We start from the raw sequence: 25,081 nt of genomic DNA, 5'->3' as shown, positions 1-25,081 counted from the left end.
TAATTCTGTGATATTAGTAGTCTGTGGGTCAGCTGATTTTTCTACTTCTTTCTCTAAGCCTCACCAAGCATCCTGAAATCTTTGGACATGTTTAATTTCTTTTCATTCTAATGATATACAGGTATGCCTCGGGTATGCAGTGAAATATATTGCATTTAGTTTTATTTTTTTGTCAGTTTTAACAAAGCTATCTAAATAAGGTTGATGACTTTTTGTTTTTTTTAATTAGACAAACTGTTGTTTCTTAGTAGTTAGTGAGAGTCAAAACAAAGATACTGTAGGTTATGACAAATATACACTCTTGCTATTATCAGACTTGCACAGAACAGGCAAGGAAACCATACAGGGTAGGTGATTTGTATCTTCTTTGGTTAGCACATAAGCAGAATGGAAACTAAGGAAAAAAAACAAACAAACAAAACACTGTGTGGTACTCTGAAGTTACTTGACATGTTTGCTCTCATAACTAACTCTTTATAAGAAATGAAGAAGCATGGAAAACCAAGGAGATCAAGAAGAACTAGAAAAGATGAGTATGATCAGGATGAAGTGGTTGGTCCTGTTGCAAATGAATCTGTGCTATCTACAAAGGAACTTCTAGGGTTGCAGCAAGCTGAAGAACGATTGAAGCGAGACTGCGTTTATAGACTGAAGAAGGTACTACTGTCTTTACCTACATAGTCCTCCCCTATTTTTTAATCTGTAAATATGATCTAGAGGATACATTGAGCAATTTTTCTGACTATAGCTAAAAAGTGTAGTTATATAATTGAGGTAACTAACAAAATTGGTGCTGTTAATGAATTGCCAAGAGAAGGCAAATTATCTTCCCCCCCCATATTAAATCTTAGTCTAAATCCTTTTCATATGAGTTTTAAGTGTTTTTTAAAAAAAAAAAATCAAATACACAAATTTATCGAAGCAGGTTAAGCATAAAATAGGCTGCTCTCATAGTTCACAAATGTAATGTCAGAATGTTAGAGGCTGGGGCCTCACCAGTGCCGAGTACAGGGGCACGCTCACCTCCTTACTCCTGCTGGCCACACTGTTTCTGATACAGGCCAGGATGCCGTTGGCCTTCTTGGCCACCTGGGCCCACTGTCGGCTCATGTTCAGCCGGCTGTCAACCAGCACCCCCAGGTCCTTTTCCTCTGGGCAGCTTTCCAGCCACTCTTCCCCAAGCCTGTAGTGTTGCATGGGGTTGTTGTGACCCAAGTGCAGGACCCGGCACTTGGCCTTGTTGAACCTCATACAGTTGGCCTCAGCCCATCGATCCAGCCTGTCCAGGTCCCTCTGCAGAGCCTTCCTACCCTCGAGCAGATCAACACTCCCGCCCAACTTGGTGTCGTCTGCAAACTTACTGAGGGTGCACTCGATCCCCTCATCCAGATCGTTGATAAAGATATTGAACAAGACCGGCCCCAAAACTGAGCCCTGGGGAACACCGCTCGTGACCGGCCGCCAACTGGATTTAACTCCGTTCACCACAACTCTCTGGGCTCGGCCGTCCAGCCAGCTTTTTACCCAGCAAAGAGTGTACCTGTCTAAGCCGTGAGCCGCCAGCTTCTCTAGGAGAATGCTGTGGGAGACAGTGTCAAAGGCTTTACTGAAGTCCAGGTAGACCACATCCACAGCCTTTCCCTCATCCACTAGGCGGGTCACCTGGTCACAGCAGGAGATCAGGTTGGTCAAGCAGGACCTGCCTTCCATGAACCCGTGCTGGCTGGGCCTGATCCCCTGGTTGTCCCGCACATGCATTGTGAGCGCCCTCAAGACGAACCGCTCCATAATCTTCCCCGGCACCGAGGTCAGGCTGACTGGCCTGTAGTTCCCCGGATCCTCCTTCTGGCCCTTCTTGTAGATGGGCGTCACATTGGCAAGCCTCCAGTCGTCCGGGACCTCCCCAGTTAACCAGGACTGCTGGTAAATGATGGAGAGTGGCTTGGCAAGCTCCTCCGCCAGCTCCCTCAGTACCCTCGGGTGGATCCCGTCCGGCCCCATAGACTTGTGCGCGTCCAGGTGGCGTAGCAGGTCGTTAACTGCTTCCTCTCGGATTATGGGGGATTTATCCTGCTCCCTGTCCCTGTCTTCCCGCTCAGGGGGCTGAGTACCCTGAGGATAACTGCTCTGACTATTAAAGACTGAGGCAAAGAAGGCGTTAAGTACCTCAGCCTTACCCTCATCCTTGGTGGCAACATTCCCCCCCGCATCCAATAAAGGATGGAGATTCTCCTTGGCTCTCTTTTTGTCATTAATATATTTGTAAAAACATTTTTTGTTGTCTCTCACGACAGTGGCCAGGTTGAGTTCTAGCTGGGCTTTTGCCTTTCTAATTTCCTCTCTGCACGACCTAACGAGATCCCTGTACTCTTCTCGAGTTGCCTGCCCCTTCTTCCAAAGGTGGTAAACTCTCCTTTTTTTCCTGCGTCCCAGCCAGAGCTCCCTGTTCAGCCAGGCCGGTCGTCTTCCCCGCCCGTTCTTCTTAGGACACATGGGGACAGCCCGCTCCTGCGCCTTTAAGACTTCCTTCTTGAAGAACGTCCAGCCTTCCCGGACCCCTTTGACCTTCAAAACTTTTGTTTCAAAAAAAACCCCTTTTGTTTCAAAACTTCAGACATAAACATAGATATCGAGTTTCCTGCCAACGTAAGTAAGATCATTTTATTACATGTCTATGTGGTTTTGGATGTTTGCACCTTTATGTAGATTATGGCTTAAATATAACTTACAGTGTGGTAATAGCATTTTTTAATGAAAATGCATTAGGTAAAACAGAGCTACCACGTTAATACTCTCTTAAAATAACATTCCTTTCTTTGTATGCCAGTAATGGGAATATAACATGGCTTTGTGCTTTATCGACCTTTCCTTCTAAAAAAAACCTCAAAACAATTAAAACATCTGGACTCCTAGCAGCCCTATGAGACAGATAGATGCAGCATTTAATTTAGCTGTAAGAGAAGATAAATAACTATGTTCTTGCTTATGCACTAGTTATATGTACATCAGGGTTTCCGATTGCTAGGTTGTTTGAGCTATGAAACAATCTTATGTCATTTATCTGTAAAGTAATTTAAAGTCTTGATTTGCCATGCTTGAACACTGAAAAGAATTTAAAGATTGTGAAAAGGTTTTGATTCTGTGCTTAAACTTATTCCTGCTGTAGTTGATTTGACAGTCTCATAGCTAAAATTTAGCATATCCTTAGGGAAACAAGGATGGGAATGGATCCTTTTTTTCCCTTATTACAAGTTCATAAAATATATGTAATAAAAAATGCTGTGATTCCAAACTTGGACATGAGGTAGAGCCGCTGTGTCAGAAGGCAATCCAGGCAATCATATTTGAACACTGAAACAGTATTTCTTTAGATGTTTTTTTCCATAACCAAGTCTTTGACAGAGAGAAAAATAGCTTTATTTACAATGACTACAGGATTTTTTTTTTTGTCTTGAAAATAAGCAGAGTTTGTGTTCCTTGTGATATAATCTAGCACTAAACAAGGATGAAAAGTTTTTGGGTTTTGTTGTTTTTTTTTTTCTCCTCTCAGTTGCTGTTATTTTGTTTCTTTCTTGTTGTATACTCTGGGGGGATAAGAGAAGTGGTTTTAAAATTTTTGAGTTGTGGGAAAACACCATTTTGACAGCAGTGAAAACAGCTTTATTACTTATATTCACAGATGGCTCAACCAGATGTTCTCTTACTTGTGCAAGAAAATCTGCAGAACAGCGGTAAGAAAAAATTGTTTCCTTGTTGTTTGCTTTATCTTAATTCCATTAAACTGTTATTGTTTAATAATGTTGAATTTCATTTCTGTTGAACAGGTGAATCATATGCTATTTTTTTAGAATGATGCAGAGTGAAAAATATTGTAGGAAATAATACATTGACAGAACTTACTTTTGTTTCTGTGTTTGGTTTTATGACTACTGAAGTCCCATTATTTTTGTTGCCATGAGAAATTTCTAGTGGGGTGTTTTCTTCTACATTATAAGCAAAGATGCAATTAAAATTAAAGTAGACTGTGCTGCCCTTCTTTCCCCAGACTGCTCTATTAAACCTTATTGTATAGTATAGAAAGTAGCCCAGGCTCTTCTAACTTGTGAGCAAAAACTTAGGGACTTTTTTTACATTGTGGTCTCTTTTCTTAAAATTATGTTGTTTTGCACCAGGTGGTGCTAGTTCGTTATGATCCCAGTAAGGAAGGCATTCAGACTCTGTAAGGTATCATTTAAAATGCTATTTATTAGGGCTAACACTATAGAGGAGGAGAGGATAGTATAGATAATCTTATGTCCCTTCAGATGCTGTTACAGCATTGAACAGGTTTCCGACGAGAGTGCAGCACGCCATGCAGATCCCGCCCATGGAAGGGTTATCCCATTTTGGTCATTTGAGCTATTATAGAGTTTTCTTACAAGGAAACAAATCTTTTTATCATTTCTACTGTCAAACAAAAAGGATGTTCACACGAGAACTTCTTGCTGCGCTTCTAGATGAAGGCAAGGCCACACAGGTGGTGTAATTGCTAGTACCGAGTGGGAACTGCCTGCAGGCTCCTCTCTTACAATCAACAGGCTAAGTTTATCCTGTGGCCGAGGGATATGTGCGGCACAATGCAGGCCTGAAAGCCAAGCTGTACGTGCAGCACAGCACAGGCTTGGGCCTACTCAGGTTAACTGTTATATGGATCACTAACTCCTCGATATCTTCTGGTCAGGATCACTAACGTGCACGTGCCTGTTAGTGCACTGATGCCATGCACAAATGATTGCATGCAGACACATGTATTTTCAGGTAATGAATGCAACTCTGTGTACTAGTAAAGACAAGTAAAGTTTAAGATCTTAAAAATTGCACTCAAACCAAACAGAGCATATGCAAGCAAAATAAAAGTGAAATAAAAAAAAAAATGGGGAAGATGCTCTGTCCTTTTAAATGTGAATTTCAAAAAGTAATTTTTTTGCCTGTTTTTCTTTGCTTTGCTTTATTTCAATAGCAGGGGAAGTAGACTGTATAGTTCTAAACATATATATTAAGCACGTATATATTTACTGAACTAGGTTTTCTGCCTTTTTTTTGTCATCCCCACCCCCCTCCCTTTCTTGATGTATGTGCATCTTCTTGTCTGGTCAAAATGACCAGTACAGTCTTTGAGAAGGGGGTTGTTTACTGCTGAACCAGAGTGGAGAAATGAAGGCCCAGATCCCAAAAGAACTTAGGATCCCTAATGTGTTTTAAAAGCAAGCAACGGTTTCTTTAACATCTTGTGCAAAGCTTTTTCCTATGAGTCAGGAGATACGACTGCGGGAACAGTGGTTTTCCATTTGTGGACACCTAGCAAAAAAAAAAAAAAGCTGTTTCCTCTGCTTCTCCTGAGCTTCTAGCACCCGGTAGAACCAATGCAGCCACACAGACGGAGCTCCTGTCAGAGCATGTGACTACACAGGCTTCAGACTGCGGGGTGTGTGCGAGGATATTCCTGGCGATGGAGGGTGATAGCAATCACGCATGTGGGAGGTGTGACCAGGTAGATGAACTGCTCTGCCTAGTGGCTGAGCTTCAGGAGGAGGTGGGCAGACTGAGGAGCATCTGAGAGTCTGAGAAGGAGATAGATCAATGGAGCTGTGCTCTGCCACCTCTGGGACAGACAAGCCAACTCAGCGTGGCCAATATGGAGGTAGGTCCAGGTTCTGTTTTGTGCCAGGAGGAAGGCAGCGTTACAAGGGATAGGGAGGAGTGGAAGCAGGTTACTGCATGGAGCTGCAAGAGGAACCCCTCCTTACCCTCTCAGCTACCTTTACAGAATAGGTATGAGGCTCTGCGTATGGTAGACGAAGCGCATAATGAGATAGATGAGGAGGAACCTATGCAAGTACTCTCACCAAGGTCAGATCAACCAAACTTGCTGCATCCCTGGGGCCCGAATCAGGGATGTCACCAGATGACTGATGAGCTTAGTACAGCCTTTGGACTATTACCCACTCCTGCTCTTTTATGTGGGTACTAATGATGTTGCAACAAGAAGTCCAAGGTCGATCAAAAGAGATTTCAGGGCCCTGGGAAGAATGCTAAAAGATTCAGGAGCACAGGTAGTGTTTTCCTCAATCCTCCCAGTAATGGGGAGAGGCTTTGGAAGAAACAGGTGTGCTCAAGACATCAATACCTGGCTCCAGGACTGGTGCCTCCACCAGAACTTTGGTTTTTATAACCATGGAAGAGTCTTTGAGACACAAGGTATGCTGGGGCCTGACAGGATCCATCTGTCCCGATGGGGGAAACACTTCTTTGCTCATAAGCTGGCAGGACTGATTGAGAGGGCTTTAAACTAGAATCGATGGGGGAAGGGGATACCAACAGGAGAGCTGAAGGTAAGCCAAGGGTTGGCATGGCATTGCCTGGGTGTGGCAATGCTAATGGGAACTTTTATGCTGCTCCAGGGAGCACTGAGGGCTTAGGAGCACATCTGAAATGCTTGTACACCAACACATGCAGTATGAGAAACAAACAGGATGAACTGGAAGCGTTGATCAGTCCCCAGAGCTATGATGTCGTTGGTATTAGTGAGACTTGGTGGAATGAGTCCCACGACTGGAGTGCTGGGGTGGAGGGCTACAGGCTGTTCGGGAGGGATAGGCAGGGCAGGCGAGGTGGAGGAGTTGCACTGTATGTAAGGGAGAGGTGTGACTGTACAGCCCTTACAGTTAGGGATGATGTGGCTGAGAGCCTCTGGGTGAGGATTAGGGGGATGGAAAACAAAGCAGCTGTCATAGTGAGTGTCTACTACCGATCGCCCAGCCAGGATGTAGGCACTGATTGAGTGATGCTATAGGCAATTAGGAGAAATCTCTGGATCGGTAGCCCTTGCCCTTATGGGAGATTTCAACTTCCCAGGCATCAACTGGGAATACCATACTGCTGTGACAAGCAAGTCTGGGAAACTCCTGAAGTTTGTGGAAGATAACTTCTTGTCACAAGTACTCAGTGAGCCAACTAGGAAAGATGCCCTCCTAGACTTGTTGTTTGTGACTAGAGAAGGACTCGTGGGAGATGTGATGGTAGGTGGCTGTCTTGGCCACAGTGATCACGAAATGGTCGAGTTTAAAATTTTCGGGGTAATGAGAAAAAAGGTCAGCAGGGTTGCTACCCTGGATTTCAAGAGAGCAAACTTTAAGCTACTCAGGGAGCTAGTTAGCAGTGTCCCCTGGGAAACTGGTTTTGAGGGCTTAGGGGGTCCATGAGAGCTGGTCAGATTTTAAGAACCACCTTTTAAAAGCACAGGAGCAGGCCATCCCATGGTGCCACAAGTCAAGCAAGCGGGGCAGAAGACCAGCTCGTCTGAACAGGGAACCCCTCTTGGAACTCGGGAGGAAAAAGAAATGGTAGGATCTCTGGAAGCGAGGTCAGGCTTCGCAGGAAGATTACAGAGCCCTGGTTCGCATATGCAGGGAGAAGACATGAGAGGCCAAAGCTCAACTAGAGTTGAAACTGGCCAGTGTTGTGTCAGACAACAACAACAAAAAAAAGGCTTTTTTAAGTATGTTAATAGCAAGAGGAGGTCTAAAGAAAACATTGGACGGATACTTGTTGAAGATGGTCACCTGACAAATAGGGATGAAGAAAAAGCAGAGGCATTCAATGCTTTTTTTTGCCTCAGTCTTTAATGATACTGATCGACCTTGGGCTGCCCGGTCCTCTGAGTTGGAGGACCACGACTGCGGGAACAGTGCCTTTCCATTTGTGGACACTGAAAATGTAAGGGACCAGCTGTATCAGCTGAATGTTTACAAGTCCATGGGGCCTGAAGGGATTCATCCCAGAGTACTGAAGGAGCTAGTGGATGTTACAGCAGGACCCCTCTCGATCATCTTCCAAAGGCCTTGGGAGCCTGGGGAGGTCCCCGCTGACTGGAAGCTAGCCAACGTTATTCCAATTTACAAGAAGGGCGTGAGGGAAGACCCAGGAAACTACAGACCTGTTAGTCTAACCTCAGTTCCTGGGAAGATTATGGAGAAGGTCATACTGGGTGCTATTGAAAGGCATTTAAAGGACAATGCAATCATCAGGCACAGTCAGTGTGGGTTCACAAAGGGAAAGTCCTGTCTAAATAATCCGATATCCTTCTAAAATAAGGTCACCCGCCTAGTGGATGAAGGGAAGGTGGTGGATGTAGTTTTTCTGGGTTTCAGTAAGGCTTTTGATACCGTCCCTCACAGCATCCTTCTGGACAAGTTGTCCAACTGTGAAACGAGCAGGTACACGGTGCGCTGGGTGAAGAACTGGCTGAACGGCAGGGCTCAGAGGGTTGTAGTGAATGGGGCTCCATCTGGCTGGCGGCCAGTCACCAGCGGTGTTCCTCAGGGCTCAATCCTAGGGCCAGTTCTGTTCGATATATTTATCAACGATCTGGATGCAGGAGTTGAATGCACCCTTAGCAAGTTTGCTGAGGATACTAAACTGGGAGGTGCTGTTGACTCTCTTGAGGGACAAGATGCCTTGCAGAGGGATCTAGATAGATTGGAGCATTGGGCAATCATCAATGGCATGAAATTTAACAAGACCAAATGCCGGATTCTGCACCTGGGACGCAGTAACGGCAGGCACAAGTATAAATTGGGAGAGGAGTGGCTGGAGAGCAGCCCTGCAGAAAGGGATCCGGGGGTGCTGGTTGACAGCAGGCTCAATAGGAGTCAGCAGTGTGCCCTGGCAGCCAAGAGGGCAAACTGCATTCTGGGGTGCATTAAACACAGCATAACCAGCTGGTCAAAAGAGGTGATTATCCCTCTGTATTTAGCGTTGGTGCAGCCTCACCTTGAGTATTGTGTGCAGTTCGGGGCCCCACAATTTAAGAAGGATGTGAAGGTCCTTGAATGCGTCCAGAGGAGGGCAACAAAGCTGGTGAAAGGGCTGGAAGGCATGTCCTATGAGGAGCGGCTAAGGACTCTGGGTCTGTCTAGTTTGGAGAGGAGGAGTCTGAGGGGTGACCTCATTGCTCTCTACAGCTTCCTGAGGAGGGGAAGTGGAGAGGGAGGTGCTGATCTCTTCTCCCTGGGTTCCAGTGACAGGACGCGTGGGAATGGCTCAAAGCTGTGTCAGGGGAGGTTCAGACTTGACGTTGGGAAGCATTTCTTTACCGAGAGGGTGGTCAAACACTGGAACAGGCTTCCTGGAGAGGTGGTTGATGCCCCATGCCTGTCAGTGTTTAAGAGGCATTTGGACAATGCCCTTAATGATATGCTTTAACTTTTGGTCAGCCCTGAATTGGTCAGGCAGTTGGACTAGATGATCCTTGTAGGTCCCTTCCAACTGAACTATTCTGTTCTATTCTTTTCTATTTCATTAGCTTCTCAAACCTTTTTTTAACAGCTTGTAAGATATAAGTTGTCGTGGTTTAACCCCAGCCAGCGACTAAGCACCACACAGCCGCTCGCTCGCTCCCCCCCCGGTGGGATGGGGAAGACAATCGGAAGGGTAAAAGTGAGAAAACTCGTGGGTTGAGATAAAGACAGTTTAATAGGTAAAGCAAAAGCCGCGCACGCAAGCAAAGCAAAACAAGGAATTCATTCACTGCTTCCCATCGGCAGGCAGGTGCTCAGCCATCTCCAGGAAAGCAGGGCTCCATCACGCGTAACGGTTACTTGGGAAGACAAACGCCATCACTCCAAACATCCCCCCCTTCCTCCTTCTTCGCCCAGCCTTATATGCTGAGCATGACGTCATATGGTATGGAATACCCCGTTGGCCAGTTGGGTTAGCTGTCCTGGCTATGCTCCCTCCCAGCTTCTTGTGCACCTGGCAGAGCATGGGAAGCTGAAAAGTCCTTGACTAGGGAAAACACTACTTAGCAACAACTAAAGCATCAGTGTGTTATCAACATTCTTCTCATACTAAATCCAAAACACAGCACTATACCAGCTGCTAGGAAGAAAATTAACTCTATCCCAGCCGAAACCAGGACATAAGTGATGTGTATAGCAAGAGTATATTGTTATTTGTCCAAAACTCAGGGCATATATATCAAGAAATCAAAGAAGGTAATAGCCTCTTCTTGTTGCCCAGTAGTCCTCATGGGACTGTGCTGCCCCACCCCCCCACCTTCTAAATTGTGAATGACTCTACCACATTGCTCTTCTGTGATGGCTGTGGAAATTCTACTGAGAAAACCTTTGCTTAACAAAAAATGAGAAAGCAGTAATGAAAAGTGAAAAGGCCTCTAGATGCATCAGCTGCAACATGTACACCAGGCTGGATGCCTCTTTTAGGACATTAAGGGAGGGAGGCATTGTTCTACAGAACTTGAGAATGCAAACATCGTTGCCATCAGCAACTGCAGGGACAAGGTAATTGATGCTTTTTTCTCTTATCTTAACATGGGAACATTTTTGCCTGCTGTTGCTGAATGGTTGTGGGCACTTGCCTCCACAGAGCTTGCATGGAACAGTAGTAAAAGGTACTGAAAATATAATATGGTTCTGGACATTAACAGGCAAAAATTTGGAAAGAAGGTAGGGATGCCTGTTTACTATACTGCTGTTTCTGAAAGTAGAGCCAAATATTGTTGGGAAACTAGTCTGCCTGCAGAGTTTTGTGCAGGGCCTCTTGCGTTTGCAGGGCAGCATTCTGGGCAAAGAACAGAATCTCTCCGTTCATTTTAGGTTTCAAGTAGGAGAATGTATTTTAAGGCCATATTTCTTCATATTGATCTTTGCTGTGATGATATATTATGCCCTTCAATATGTCATGCCAATAAATTTTATGATAAATTTTTTATCCTGAGAAGGCTAAAAGTAAGTAGTAGGTAAAATGTGAAGGGCTCTAGGTACATGACTGTCTCTTTAACAGAGAACACCTGTGAAAGTGTGAACACAGCTCATTTTCAGCATGTTTTCAAGAAGTGATGAAACTACATATTTGCTGTCTATCTTGAGAGACCCTAGGCCATAGAACAGCCAACATCTGGGAAGTCGTAATGTAAGGCCTAACTCTGCCATCCACAAAATGAAATTCAGCTCCAAAATGATAATGAATTTTAGAATAGAATCATAGAATCATAGAATCATTAAGGTTGGAAAAGACCTCTAAGATCATCGAGTCCAACCGTCAACTCAACACCACCATGCCCACTACACCATGTCCCTAAGCGCCTCATCTACACGTCTTTTAAATACTTCCAGGGATGGTGACTCAACCACTTCCCTGGGCAGCCTGTTCCAAGGCCTGACCACTCTTTCAGTAAAGAAATTTCTCCTAATGTCCAGTCTAAACCTCCCTTGGCGCAACTTGAGGCCATTTCCTCTCGTTCTATCGCTAGTTACTTGGCAGAAGAGACCAACACCCACCTCGCTACAACCTCCTTCCAGGTAGTTGTAGAGCGCGATGAGGTCTCCCCCCTCAGCCTCCTCTTCTCCAGGCTAAACAACCCCAGTTCCCTCAGCCGCTCCTCATAAGGCTTGTGCTCCAGGCCCTTCACCAGCTTCGTTGCCCTTCTCGAGCATACAGGAGAGCTGTGAACTACAGGCTGTCTTCAGTCATCTGAAATTGGGGCAGGGGGGTTGACTCAGCAAGGACTGGGTAAAATCTAAAATAAGAAATTAGGAAAAACCTCATAAGGGTTTTTATATTAACCAGGTCTAGAAATCTCCTCCAACTCCATGTCAAGTAGAGCTTGATCCAGGAGACAAGTGTCCTTATAGAGTGGGAATAATAAAGAACGTTTTCTGTATATTTAAGTATCTCAACTTCTATATCTGCAATACTGATAGGCTTCAGGGGGAGTTTGTGGGTGCTCAGCTTTCAGACTTTTGCCTTGTGTGTTGAATTAAAAGCAGTGGAAGAGTTTTGTATATAGAAACATCATGTCACTTATATTAGAATAACTTAGAGCTAAAGATGCCTTAGTATAACTTACAGCTGGGACACAATAGCTCTATCTTGTGCAGCTGATGTGAAAAGCTTTGTTATTGAACAGCATCCTGACAGCAAACAAGGAAAAAGAAGAGAATTAGTTTGCCCCCAAATGGTGCAAACATCAAAATAAATGCAGTGCAAATAATAAGGAAATCTGGGAAATCTGACAATATTACGCTGGTCAAATTGGCTAGTAAGAACAGAGTTAATCTTTGGGATGCTCTTCAGTGCCCAGAATTAGTTTAGACCTATGAAGCCCTGAAATATTCATTGTTTCTGCTAAAGCTGCCTTATGGAACAATTACATAGAGTCCCTGTAGGATGTGAGAAGACTTTGTCACGGTAACCCGGGATAGTTCATTTCCCCCTATCTGCACATACCCTTGCACAGGTGCCAGATCTTGGAATTCGGACAACAGGACCTGCATTACATCAGCAAGTTTGCTAATGAGCAAAAGAAGACATTGCATATGTACGATATGTTAATTGGTGCGAGTTTTATTATCCACCCCTGCAGTGCTTTCCCTTGAGCTTCACTCCCGAGCAGGGCTCCGCTGCATCGGGTCCCCATTTTGATAGGGAGGGGGGGAAGAGAGAGGGGGGAAGGGGGGGAAGAGAGAGAGGGGGGAAGAGCGGGAGGGGGAGAGAGTGGGGGGGAAGATAGGGAGGGGGGGAAGGCGGGGAGAGAGGGGGGAAGAGAGAGGGGGAAGGGGGGAGAGAGGGGGGGAAGGGGGGGAGAGAGGGGGAAGAGAGATGGTGGGGGGGAAGAGAGTGGGGAAGGGAGGGGGGAGGCGGGAAAGAAAGGGGGGATGAGATTGGGGGAAGGGGGGGAAGAAAGGGGGAAGGGGGGAAGAGAGAGAGAGGGGGGAAGGGGGAAGAGAGATGGGGAGGGGGGATGAGAGTGGGGAAGGGAGGGGGAGGCAGGAAAGAGAGGGGGGAAGAGATTGGGGGAAGGGGGAAGAGAGAGGGGGAAGGAGGGAGAGAGGGGGAAGGGGGCAGAGAGGGGGAGGGGGGAGAGAGGGGGACGGGGAGGGGGGGGAGGGGGAGAGAGGGGGGGAGGGGGAGAGAGGGAGAAGGGGGGAGAGAGCGGGGGAGGGAGAAGAGAGAGGGGGAAGTGGGGGGGGAGAGAGATGGGGGTCGGCAGCGGCAGCAGGGCGGCGGGGGGGTGGATAGAGAGAGCGCGAGAGCGGGTGGCTGGCTGGCAGAGAGATTGAGGGGAGGGGGTGGAATGAGAGGGAGGGGCAGAGGGTAGGAGAGAGATGGAGGAAGATAAGGAGTGATGGAGGGACAGAGAGGGAGATTGAGAGAGAGAGATGGGGAGAGATAGGGAGAGGAGAGAAACAAAGCGAGAGAAAGAGATGGAGGTGGAGAGACTGAGGAAGAGGGAGCAAGTTGGAGAGGGAGAGACAGACAGAGATGGAGAGGGAGAGACAGACAGAGATGGAGGGAGAGAGGGGACCATAGGGAGGGAGACAGAGATGGGGAGGATGTGGACACAGAGAGAGAGAGAGGGGTGGTGGCGGAGAGCGCACCGCGGGTGGGGGGGAGATGGGGTAAAAGGGGAAAGAGATGGATGGAGAGAGGGAGGTGAAGTGAGAGAGAAATGGCAGTGGAGAGTGAGAGATGTAGGGGGTGAGAGGAAGAGGGGGGAAGGGAGAGATGGAGAGAAAGAGAGAGGCACAAAGGAGATATGAAGTAAGACACAGATGGAGGAAAAGAGAGGTGAAGGGAAAGAGAGAGATGGGGTGAGAGAGGGACAGAGGAAGAGAAAGATGGAGATGGAGCAAGAGAGATGGAGCAGTGTCATGGTTTAACCCTGGCCAGCAGCTAAGCCACATACACACACAGCCACTCGCTCACTCCCCCCACAGTGGCATGGGGGAGAGAATTGGAAGGGTAAAAGTGAGACAACCTGTGGTTTGAGATAAAGACAGTTTAATAGGGAAAGCAAAATAAGGAATTCATTCCCTACTTCCCATCAGCAGGCAGGTGTTCAGCCATCTCCAGGAAAGCAGGGCTCCATCATGTGTAACGGTTGCTTGGGAAGACTAATGCCATAACTCCGAACGTTTCCCCCCCTTCCTCCCTGCAGCTTTTATTGCTGAGCATGATGTCATATGGTATGGAATATCCCTTTGGTCAGTTGGGGTCAGCTGTCCCAGCTGTGTCCCCTCCCAGCTTCTTGTGCACCCCCAGCCTACTTGCTGGCAGAGCATTGTGAGAAGCAGAAAAGGCCTTGACACTGTGTAAGCCCTTATCAGCAATAACTAAAACATTGGTGTGTTATCAACACTGTTTCCAGCACAAATCCAAAACCTAGCACCATCAAGCTACTGTGAAGAAAATTAACTCTATCCCAGGGTCAAGCCATCACAGAATGAGAGAGAGAGAGAACTGTGAACTGAAATGAGCATGAGAGACAGATGGAGTGAGAGCTAGATGGTGTCAGAGAGATATGAAGTGAAAGAGGGAGAGATGTGGAGTGAAAGAGAATGATAGTGAGTGTGAGACAGAGCTAGAGATATGCAAACTGAAAGAGTGAGAGATCTGGAGTGAGAAAGAGAGGTGCAAATGCAAAGAGAATGAGAGAGGTGGAGCAGAGACAGAGAGAGCTTGAGTGAGCTTGAGAGAGAGACAGACAGAGTGGGCGTGAAAGAGAGATGGAATGAGATAGGAATTGAATGAACAAGAGAGACAAAGTAAAGGACAGAGCGGGATGGAGTGAGAGAGAGATGTAGTAAAACAGGGAGACAGTGAGAGAGAGACAGAGGGGGAGGGAGGGGGGATGTAGTAAGAGAGAGGGGGTGGAATGAAAGAGTGAGGGATGGAGTGAAGAGAGAGACACGGAGTGAAAGATGGAGTGAAAGATATGGACTGAAACAGAGATGTGAGTGTGAGAGTAAAAGAGAGGCAAATTTGAGTGAAAGAGTGGGAGAGAGAGTTTGAAAGAGAGAAAAAGATGGATGGGGGGAGAGAGACGGAATGGAACAGAGAGATGTAGCGAAAGAGAGTGGCAGACAATGTTCTACACTGGAGGTGGAGGGGGAGAGGTGAGAGAAAGAGACAGTGCAGGGTTCTTTCTGGATCTCAATAAGAAAGGCCCAACAACACCTGGCTTAATACAATAGAATCATAGAATAGTTTGGGTTGGAAGGGACCTTTAAAGGTCATCTAGTCCAAGCCCCCTGCTGTGGGCAGGGACATCTTCAACTAGATCAGGTTGCTCAGGTCTCCCGTTTCCTTCCGGAAAGGGCCCACATTTTCCCTAGTCTTCCTTTTATCCCCGACATACCTGTAGAAGCTTTTCTTGTTGCCCTTGATGTCCCTGGCTGTTGGAGAATGGATGAGGGAACGCGGTCATGGCTCCATGGAGGAGCCTTGTGATTCAATCTTGACATAAGTTAGCCAGACTAGGCCGCGGTGGTAAATTCCGAGTCATGCTGACAAGGGAGAAAAGAAGGTCGTACTGACCTTGCACTGTGCAGATAAACAACTTTGAGGAAGCACTGTACTTTGAGGAAGCACTGTATAAGAAAAACAGGATGGAACCCGGACCACGTAGCAGTAACCGCAAGTAGGAGGAATATGATAATGTAATTCTTAGAGCTAAGCCAATGATTTATAGACAAGTATGCATAAGGTAGAACTCAATGTATAAATATGTGTAGAGTTTTGCAATAAAGTGAAAGCTTGCCCTATCACTCACATTGAGTCGACTGCTTGCTTTCCCTCGCTCGTCGCAAGTGGCGCCCGAACAGGGACCCCCCATCCTTGTTTTTCACCGGACAGCGAGATCGGAGAGGCACTGGTAGCAGCGACCAGGGAGCAGAAGATCGGCGGACGCTGTCGCGGCGCGCCCGATCCGTGCTTGAACCCAGGACGATTAGAAGGGGTTCGCCGTCCGAAAGAAGGCTACCCGTGGGAAAAGGCTGCAAACGACCGGATAATTAAGAAGGTCAACATAGCGCGCAATGGAAACAGAGGTAGCGCTCGATATCTTAAAACGCTTTTTAGAAAAGCGGGGAGTAAGCCAATTGAAAGACCTGGCTGGGTTAATTGCGTTAGGGAAAGCGAAAGGGTTTTTTAAAGACCCTGAAAGTATGTTTGAAGTAGACGAGTGGCGTTCTTATGGAGATTGTTTGTGGGATCTAGTAATCGATGATGATAAATCAGCCAAAAAATTAATGAAATCTTGGAGAGATGTTATTAATTGCATAAAAAGATATAAAACTGAAAAGCGAATAGCTACAGCTGCCTCTGATCGGCTTGAGCAGTCCGATCCTGCCGCTGGACGTCTCACAGCGGGGGGTGACTATTTTTCACCTCCGCCTTCGGGAATTCCTGTTCCCGTCGTTCGCTGACCCTCTCATCCCCTTCCTGATCCACCGACAGAAAGGGCTTGTCCCTCCGCACCGCCGGGGGAGAGGGAGGAGGAGAGGGAGGGTCCAAGTGAAGATGAGAGGGTAGACGTAGCGGACAGGAGACTGCTCAAGCTGAAAGTCTTCTAAAGCCCACCCCCCCCCCACCTCCCCCCCCAAACCGTCCCAAGCTTATCAACAGCCGCGTTTAGTGCGGGTTGGTTGGGACAAAATAACACGAGAAGCTGTTGAACAAAAAGATTTTGATTTATTAGATCAAATTAGCCCTCAAGCCTTCCCGGTAATCTACCAGGTAGATAACGTGGGGGCTATGACTGGGGTGCATGAGGCCCTAGATTGGAAAATATTAAATCAATTGCGAAACACAGTTAATGAGTCGGGAGTGCATAGCGAGCCTGCAAGGCAAATGCTAAACTATATCTGGGGTAGCGGGATGCTATGTCCAGAAGATATTAAGAACATAATGAGGCTTATTTTGAAGCAATCACAACAATTACTTTGGCAAGCCCACTGGCAAAGACTTTGTGAAATATCTGCGCACTCACCCCGAGCCCCAAATGATCGTTTAGCTGGAGTATCTGTAGAACAACTAATGGGTATAGGTCCTTTTGCCTCTGTAGAAATGCAGATGCAAACTGGCCCAGACGTGTTGTTGGAATCTATGAAATTAGCATGAGAAGCCTTGCAGAAAGTTAAAACTACACCAGCTCCTCCCTCATATATGTCAATTAAACAAGGAAGAGAGGAGCCTTTTGCATCTTTTGTAGATAGAGTCACAGACGCTATTAACCGCGCAGATATGGCGGATTTTATGAAAGGACCTTTGCTGAGACAGTGTATATTAGAGAATTGTAATACTTATACGAAGGGCATCCTTGTCACCTTACCCTTAGACGCCACCATAGAAGTCATGTTAGAGCGAACGAGTAGAGTTCCTGTAGGAGCTCAAGCCATGTTAGTTGAAACAATCAAAGAACTAGGGGAAAATTTAGTCAAGGCGCAGGGACAGGCGTTTGCAGCTCTTGCCCCACTGAAGCCTCCGGATGCCCACCAAAGCAGGACGGCTGGCCCAGCTGGCCAATAGGCTATTCCATACCATATGACGTCATGCTCAGCATATAAGGCTGGGTGAAGAAGAAGGAGGAGGGGGACGTTCGGAGTGATGGCGTCTGTCTTCCCAAGTAACCGTTACGCGTGATGGAGCCCTGCTTTCCTGGAGATGGCTGAACACCTGCCTGCCCATGGGAAGTGGTGAATGAATTCCTTGTTTTGCTTTGCTTGTGTGCGCGGCTTTTGCTTTCCCTATTAAACTGTCTTTAATCTCAACCCACGAGTTTTCTCACTCTTACCCTTCCGATTCTCTCCCCGTCCCGCTGGGGGTGGGGGGAGTGAGTGAGCGGCTGCGTGGTATTTGGCTGCCTGCCAGGTTAAACCACGACAGTCCTTTTTGGCGCCCAACGTGGGGCTCGAAGGGTTCAAGATAACGACACGTTTGATTGGAATGTGCTAGATTGAATTTATAGCTGTTACTGCTGTTTAGCTATTAATTCGCAGGCTCTTGTGCTTGCCATGGGGCTTGCTTGCCTTAATGTGTATTAGAGTCTTGTGCTCGTTAGTGGCTGCTTTTTTGCTCTCGCTGCTTGCTGTACTGCTGCACTGCTTATCGTCCTACTGTGCTGTGCCTGGGAACATTCTGATAACAGCAATGGGGATGCGCCTGGGCCGGCAGATGGCCAGGGCATCGCTGCTGCTTCTGTGCTGCTGTGCTGGACAGGCTGGAACTGCAGCGTGAACTCGAATCGAAGGGACTGTGACCTGCGACTGAGTCCATGCGGGACAGGACACCCCGAGGCGTCTGTGACTGTGGATAAGCCCATGCCCAAGCAGCAGGAACCACCTGAACCAACGGAGGACAAACTTTACAAGAAGCAGCGCAAGTGCAGCAGTGACCCGACCTGAGCCGGCTTTGGTGCCCAGTAACTCCACGCAACACACCACCTCTGCTGACCTGAGTGACCACCATAACAGATGGAGCCCAAAGTCATGGACTAAATGAACGCAGTGGACACTTTGTGTACATTTATGGATATTTTATGGACATTTTACAGGGGTGGTCCATAGACTAAGGAAATGATATCTGTGTATTATATCAAAAGATGGGAAGGGGGATGGTGGGTAATGAGAATGTATTGGATAGTGTGGGACCTGAGCATGATGTAAATGGTATGGAATAAGGGGTGGATACTGTCCTGGTTTTGGCTGGGATGGAGTTGATTTTCTTCCTATTAACTGGTATAGTGCTGTGTTTTTGGATGTAGCGTGAGAATAATGTTGATGACACACTGATGTTTTGGTTGTTGCTAGGTAATGTTTACGCTAGTCAAGGACTTTTCATCTTCCCATGCCCTGCCAGATGTGCAGGGGGCTGGGAGGGAGCATGGCCTGGTATCCCAAAGAACGCCTTTGGAGGGCCTTGTTATGTAGGTAAATTAACTCTGCTCACAGTTAGCCGACAAAGTTGGCTCAATATAACTACAGTAGCGACAAATCGACACGAAAGGTCTATACATCAATTGCAGGCAGATTGTAACGACAATGTAGATTTATGGTCGACCACAGCCAATGTATTTGCTTCCCTAGTGCCTAACATAGGCACTGCGCAAGCGCTGGCTCAACTCAAGAAGTTAGCATGTTGGTCGGTGAAACAAGCTAACGTGACCACCAAAGTCTTGACAGAAATGGCTCAAGACATGGACAGCTTGCGCCATGCCATTTTACAAAATCGAGCAGCCATTGATTTTCTATTATTAGCTCAAGGACATGGCTGTGAAGATGTAGATGGTATGTGTTGTTTTAATCTCACAAATCACAGTTACTCTATTCAGAAGCAACTGCAGTGGCTGCGCGACCACACAAGAAGGGTTACCGAGAGCGACAGTCCTTTTGACGATTGGTTCAAGTCCATGTTTGGAGGATTGTCTCCTTGGCTCTTGTCATTGATTAAAGAAGGATTGCGCTGGCTTGGCGTTTTATTAACAATTATAGTTATAGTAAAAATAGCATATTACTGTATTTTACATAATGTTGCAAAAATGAACCACAATGTATTGGTGGTCCAAAAAGAAAAAGGGGGAATTGTTGGAGAATGGATGAGGGAACGCGGTCATGGCTCCATGGAGGAGCCTTGTGATTCAATCTTGACATAAGTTAGCCAGACTAGGCCGCGGTGGTAAATTCCGAGTCATGCTGACAAGGGAGAAAAGAAGGTCGTACTGACCTTGCACTGTGCAGATAAACAACTTTGAGGAAGCACTGTACTTTGAGGAAGCACTGTATAAGAATTGAGGAAGCACTGTACTTTGAGAAAGCACTGTATAAGAAAAACAGGATGGAACCCGGACCACGTAGCAGTAACCGCAAGTAGGAGGAATATGATAATGTAATTCTTAGAGCTAAGCCAATGATTTATAGACAAGTATGCATAAGGTAGAACTCAATGTATAAATATGTGTAGAGTTTTGCAATAAAGTGAAAGCTTGCCCTATCACTCACATTGAGTCGACTGCTTGCTTTCCCTCGCTCGTTGCACCTGGCCAGATTTAATTCTATCTCTGTAATGACTTTTCTCCCTCCTGATTATAAAATTGAAATGAGTTAGCAGTAAGTGTAGTAACTTTGAAGTCAGCTAACTTGTACAGTCATACTACAACAACAGTGTGTGTGGATGGGTAGTAGGTGGGAAAGAGTCCTCTGCTAAGGATCTCCCTCCGGCACAATGCAGTACAGAGATCTCCAACCTAACTTTAGGAGGGGCTCCCACTATGGTAACGCTATGCTTTCAGTAAAGCCAGAGCTTGCACTCGCTGAGTGTTGTGCCTTGTCCCTGAGGGATCTGCACCTGTGTCCCCTGGGATCTGGCCCAGTGAAACATCAAATATTAAGTCCAGTATGGATCGCAATACAGTTCATTTGGAAAAAGGAACGCAGTGGCATATGAACTTTTTTAGTGTTAAGATAAAAATGAAGCTGAATTGAATTTGGAAGCCTATATAAAGCATGAGAGGAAAAAATAAAAGGTGAAGTATAGAAACAAGGCATTATATCATGTCAGTAAGCCTGCTCTAATACTAACATTAAGCATTTCTAGATTACCAGGGAAAATAAACTTAGATACTTTCTTCTGTTCAGTACTGATGTAATGCTCTGCTTTTTTTTATCTTTCACTCTAGTGTTGTTTTACAAATGTCATTGGTCTGTCTGTATGCCTGAAATACTGAAGTTGTTTTAGAGTTTAATCTGTCTGCAGTAAAAACCAACACTTGAAAAAAAAAATCTGCTTAATTGTATTAAACCTACTGTCTATATGAATTTGGAAAAGTTTGTTTTTTTCTTAAGTATTTTTTTAAACACTGCTTGACAGAGTATAGATCACATTCTTCCCATCACATTTTAAAAACTTGCTTTATAAGAGTGACAGGATTGATCGGTCAGATCTGATGTACTGCATTCTTGGCTGAGTTAATTAAATTATTGATTTTGAGATAATTAAGAAATTGAGATTCAGAATCTAGCTGTACTCCTCTAGTTGCATAAACTTCCAGTTCAGCATTTATTTTATCATTACCATGCTTAACGTGGCTTTTTCTTTCCCCTCCCCTAGGATCTTTTATTGAAGTTGATGCAGATTTCCATGCTAGAATACCAGTGGTGGTGTGCAGAGAAAAGCAAAGGTCTCAGTTGTCACTTTGTTGTATGCTATTAGAACACACAATGTAAATTATATATACCAATAACTGAAAAATTATATTTCTGTACGAAATTATTACAGTTCCATGGATCTTGAAAAGCAAATTAACACTCATGGGCAAGTCATTTCTAGCCTAGAATAAGAGGGTAAAGTTTGTTCTGTCCTCAACTACCTGTTTCCCAATCCTCTAAACAGTTATGGCTTCTAGCATGTACCCTTACCCCTCCAGTTGGGATGATTGCTTAAGAAGAAATTTCCTTTCTTTCTTCTAGATAATATAGATACTATATTAAATTACGAATTTCTTTAAGGGCAAGAGCAGCTTGCTTAGCTTCAGTAATATGTTGAGAATGGGAGAAAGGCATTTTATTTTGCCCATTTAATTGATACCCCTTAAGGTTCATGAAATGTTCTATAAATGGCTACTGATGCAGAAATTTTACCAGTATTTGCTGCTACCTTGACCTTTCACTGTTTGAAAATTTTTCTTGTGCTCTAGAAACCGCATAGAAACTGTTTTATGATGGTGTGGTATGGGAAGATGTTCTTGATTCATGAAGGAAATTAATACTGTAAGATTTAGTTCAGTGAAATAATGTCATTAGAATTAGTAATTAGAAACAAGTACTTAAATTTTAATTGTATTTGGTGTCTTTGAGAGGCTGTTAAATCTTTCTTTACAGCCTCCAGCTGTAATGTTTTGTGAGATGTCATCTGACCTATCACTTTTCCTACAACACCTCCAAGATCTTTTACTTTGTTTCTTTTCGGTTTTTAGTGGCCTTATTTGTAAAGTAAGTGCAGGGAATGAGAATGCTTGTCTGACAACATACCATTTGGCTACACTTGGAAAACTAGAACCCATTGTTGTACCTTTAGTGATTGCCTTCAGGTACTGGGCAAAGGTAAGAGTTCTTTGTATTCCCTCATCTGTGAACATTAATGTTATGCTAGTGAGACTGTATGTATGGATTAGAAAACAGCTGTTGAAACTCTTTTTATGGAAATAGTTGGAAAAGGGATATTTAAAATATCTGTAAATTGTAAATTTTATAAATTATATAATTAGCATTTGTACATTATAGTGTTACGTAAAATTTCAAAAGTGGAATTTTCAGCTTCAGCCAATGACACAGACTGTAAATGTCCTGTTCTTCTACATTACCAAGCAAGTCAGAGGAATGTATATAAGATGGAATCACCGGTTTACCATAAACTTAATCCATCATGAAAAAATTGAAAGAAAAAACTGTTTGTTTCTATATGTAGATAAAAACATTTTCTTGTAAATTAAAATAACTTGTTCCAAAACTTTGTGTGCATGCAATTAAAGTACGACTTAAGAAAAACATGAGTTTGAACTTCTGTTATATCTATGTATAATTTTTTGCAAATGTACAGTATGCTCTCTGTTTTGCCATTCTGCATACTATGACTCTGCAGTATATTTGTATAGTAGGACTCACACTGAAAAGATTATAGTAGTAATATGACTCCAGTAAATATAAAGGCCTTCAGAACCAAGTCCATCTCATAAGAGGAGGTCAAAGATGTCTGAGTTTAATGTGACGCACTTATGAATAAAAATTATAAGAATATTTTTCAGTGTCACTTGAAGCTTTAATGACTGCACAATTTATTTTTACAGTTGTGCTGTGTTGATCATCCTGAAGAAGGAGGCTGGTCACCTTATGTATTTGCTTTAATGGTTATTTTCTTTCTGCAACAGAGGAAAGAGCCATTTCTACCTGTTTATTTGGGATCATGGGTATGTGTGTTAATACACTGAATATTATGAATGAGAGGATGATCCTTTTCTTCACTTGTGGTGTTGTAACGTGTCAGCTTCTTGCTCTACTGAGCACAAACCATAAGCCAGTCACTTCTGCTCAAATTCAGAAAGAATTCAACCAGGCTACACCTAACCTTTGTATGCTTGGCTCTAAGGATTCAATTCACAATTGTAATCACTGGATTAAGTGCTTCTGTTGAACTTTAGTGAATAGGGAGAGTTGGGCATTGAAGAATGTGATTCATAACACCACCACCTACTTCCTCATTTCTTCAGCCTTTCTTCCAAACTCTTGACAACTCTGAATTCATGTAGCTACCTCCCAAAACAATGTCTTGGACTTTGACATCTAATTCTTCATTTCTAGTGAAGAAGATTGGCTCACTGTTTAGAAATAGTAGTGATGGTACTCAGATTCTTATGTATAAGCCTAATGGTCAAAGCATGTGCCTAGTAAGTAGGAAATGTCTTTTATGCCCTCCTCAGCATGAAGGGATTCAGACCCATCTCTTAATGCTTTCCAAGAGAGTAGCCTAAGCACCCAGCTCTGAGGGTACTATCAACCCTTCTAGGTGAAATTATGCCGCTGTGTAGGCAAGAATGCAACACTCCTCAGGCCAGATAAAGATACCTAGTGGAAGGATTATTATAGGAGCTCTCTTGAGCTCCTGAGCTCTTTCTGTTCCTGATGCTGCTTATGTATTTTATTCGAAGACTAATGCGAAATGTCTAAGCAGTTCCTAGAACAGAGACCAAAAGTCAGTAATCTCCTTTTCCAATAAAAGTACCTTCAGGGTGAGAACTATAACTGTTTTTTTGGAAATAAAGCATGACTGCTACTGCCATTTCATTCCCCTGTCAATTTTAATGAAAGTAGTAGAGGTCACAGTCTTGTGTAGAGCTTGACCTTTTAAATTTGTTAAAGCCTTACAAAAAGTACACCTATCAGATCTAGTTAGCTGAGAACTTAAGCAAGGGAACACTTAGTCTGAGGACCATTGTGGGTACATGGCTTGACTTGGCAAAGGTGAGGTTAGTTGTCACTACATGTAGACCACAGTTAGGGAGGACACTGGTGCGATATCTGCCTTGAGGGATCAGACGAGGGGTTTAGAGGATGTTGTTTTTTTTTTTTTTTATTTAAAGCCTGAATTGCATTTTACTACTTTATATATCAGGAGATCTATTATGGACACAGATCCAGAATCTAATTCTTCAGGACACCATTCAGCTGTTCTATTTATGGTGCCCATTTTTGTTCTTAGAATCATAGAAGGGCTTCGGTTGGAAGGGACCTTTAAAGGTCATCTAGTCCAACCCCCCTGCTGTGGGTAGGTACATCTTTCACTAGATCAGGTTGTTCAAAGCCCCGTCCAACCTGACCTTGAACACTGCCAATGATGGGGCATCCACAACTTCTCTGGGCAACCTGTTTATGTGTCTCACCACCCTCATTGTAAAAAATTTCTTCCTTATGTCCAATCTAAACCTACCCTCTTTCAATTTAAAACCATTGCCCCTTGTCCTGTCACTACAGGCCTCTTTCCACCTTTCTTATAAGCCCCCTTTAAGTACTGAAAGGCTGCAATAAGGTCTCCCTGGAGCCTTCCCTTCTCCAGGCTGAACAACCCCAACTCTCTCAGCCTTTCTTCACAGGAGAGGTGTTCCAGCCCTCTGATCATTTTTGTGGCCCTCCTCTGGACCTGCTCCAACAGGTCCATGTCTTTCTCATCCTGTGGACCCCAGAGCTGGATGCAGTACCCCAGGTGGGGTCTCACGAGAGCAGAGTAGAGGGGGAGAATCACCTTCCTTGACCTGCTGGCCACGCTTCTTTTTATGTAGCCCAGGGTACGACTGGCTTTCTGGGCTGCAAGCGCACATTGCCGGCTCATGTCCAATTTTTCATCCACCAGTATATCCCCAAGTCATTCTCTGCAGGGCTGCTCTCAATCCATTCATCCCCCAGCCTGTATTGATACTGGGGATTGCCCTGACCCAGGAGCAGGACCTTGCACTTGGCCTTGTTGAACTTCATGAGGTTCACATGGGCCCACTCCTCAAGCCTGTCAAGGTCCCTCTGGATGGCATCCCTTCCCTCCAGCGATTCAACCGCACCACTCAGCTTGGTGTCATCTGCAAACTCGCTGAGGGTGCACTCGGTCCCACTGTGTCTGTCATTGATGAAGAGTGTTGTGCCTTGTCCCTGAGGGATCTGCACCTGCTTTTCGCTCGTTACAGTCCCCATAATTCATTAAT

At 45.1% G+C, this 25,081-nt stretch overlaps 1 protein-coding gene across 1 annotated transcript in view; it reads left to right on the top strand.

The window, feature by feature from the left end:
• The first annotated feature begins 483 nt into the window (after positions 1 to 483).
• LOC142074954 (terminal uridylyltransferase 7-like) overlaps positions 484 to 25,081 on the top strand; it is a 51,134-nt gene continuing 26,536 nt past the window's right edge. Inside the window, 6 exon segments of the mRNA XM_075135966.1 lie at positions 484 to 657; positions 2,608 to 2,646; positions 3,680 to 3,731; positions 20,947 to 21,016; positions 21,812 to 21,938; positions 22,682 to 22,801. Coding sequence (XP_074992067.1) covers positions 484 to 657; positions 2,608 to 2,646; positions 3,680 to 3,731; positions 20,947 to 21,016; positions 21,812 to 21,938; positions 22,682 to 22,801 — 582 coding nt within the window.

This window comes from Calonectris borealis, chromosome W (assembly GCF_964195595.1).
Source record: "Calonectris borealis chromosome W, bCalBor7.hap1.2, whole genome shotgun sequence".
Classification (NCBI taxonomy): Eukaryota; Metazoa; Chordata; class Aves; order Procellariiformes; family Procellariidae; genus Calonectris; species Calonectris borealis.
This window is presented reverse-complemented; position numbering and strand designations above follow the sequence as displayed.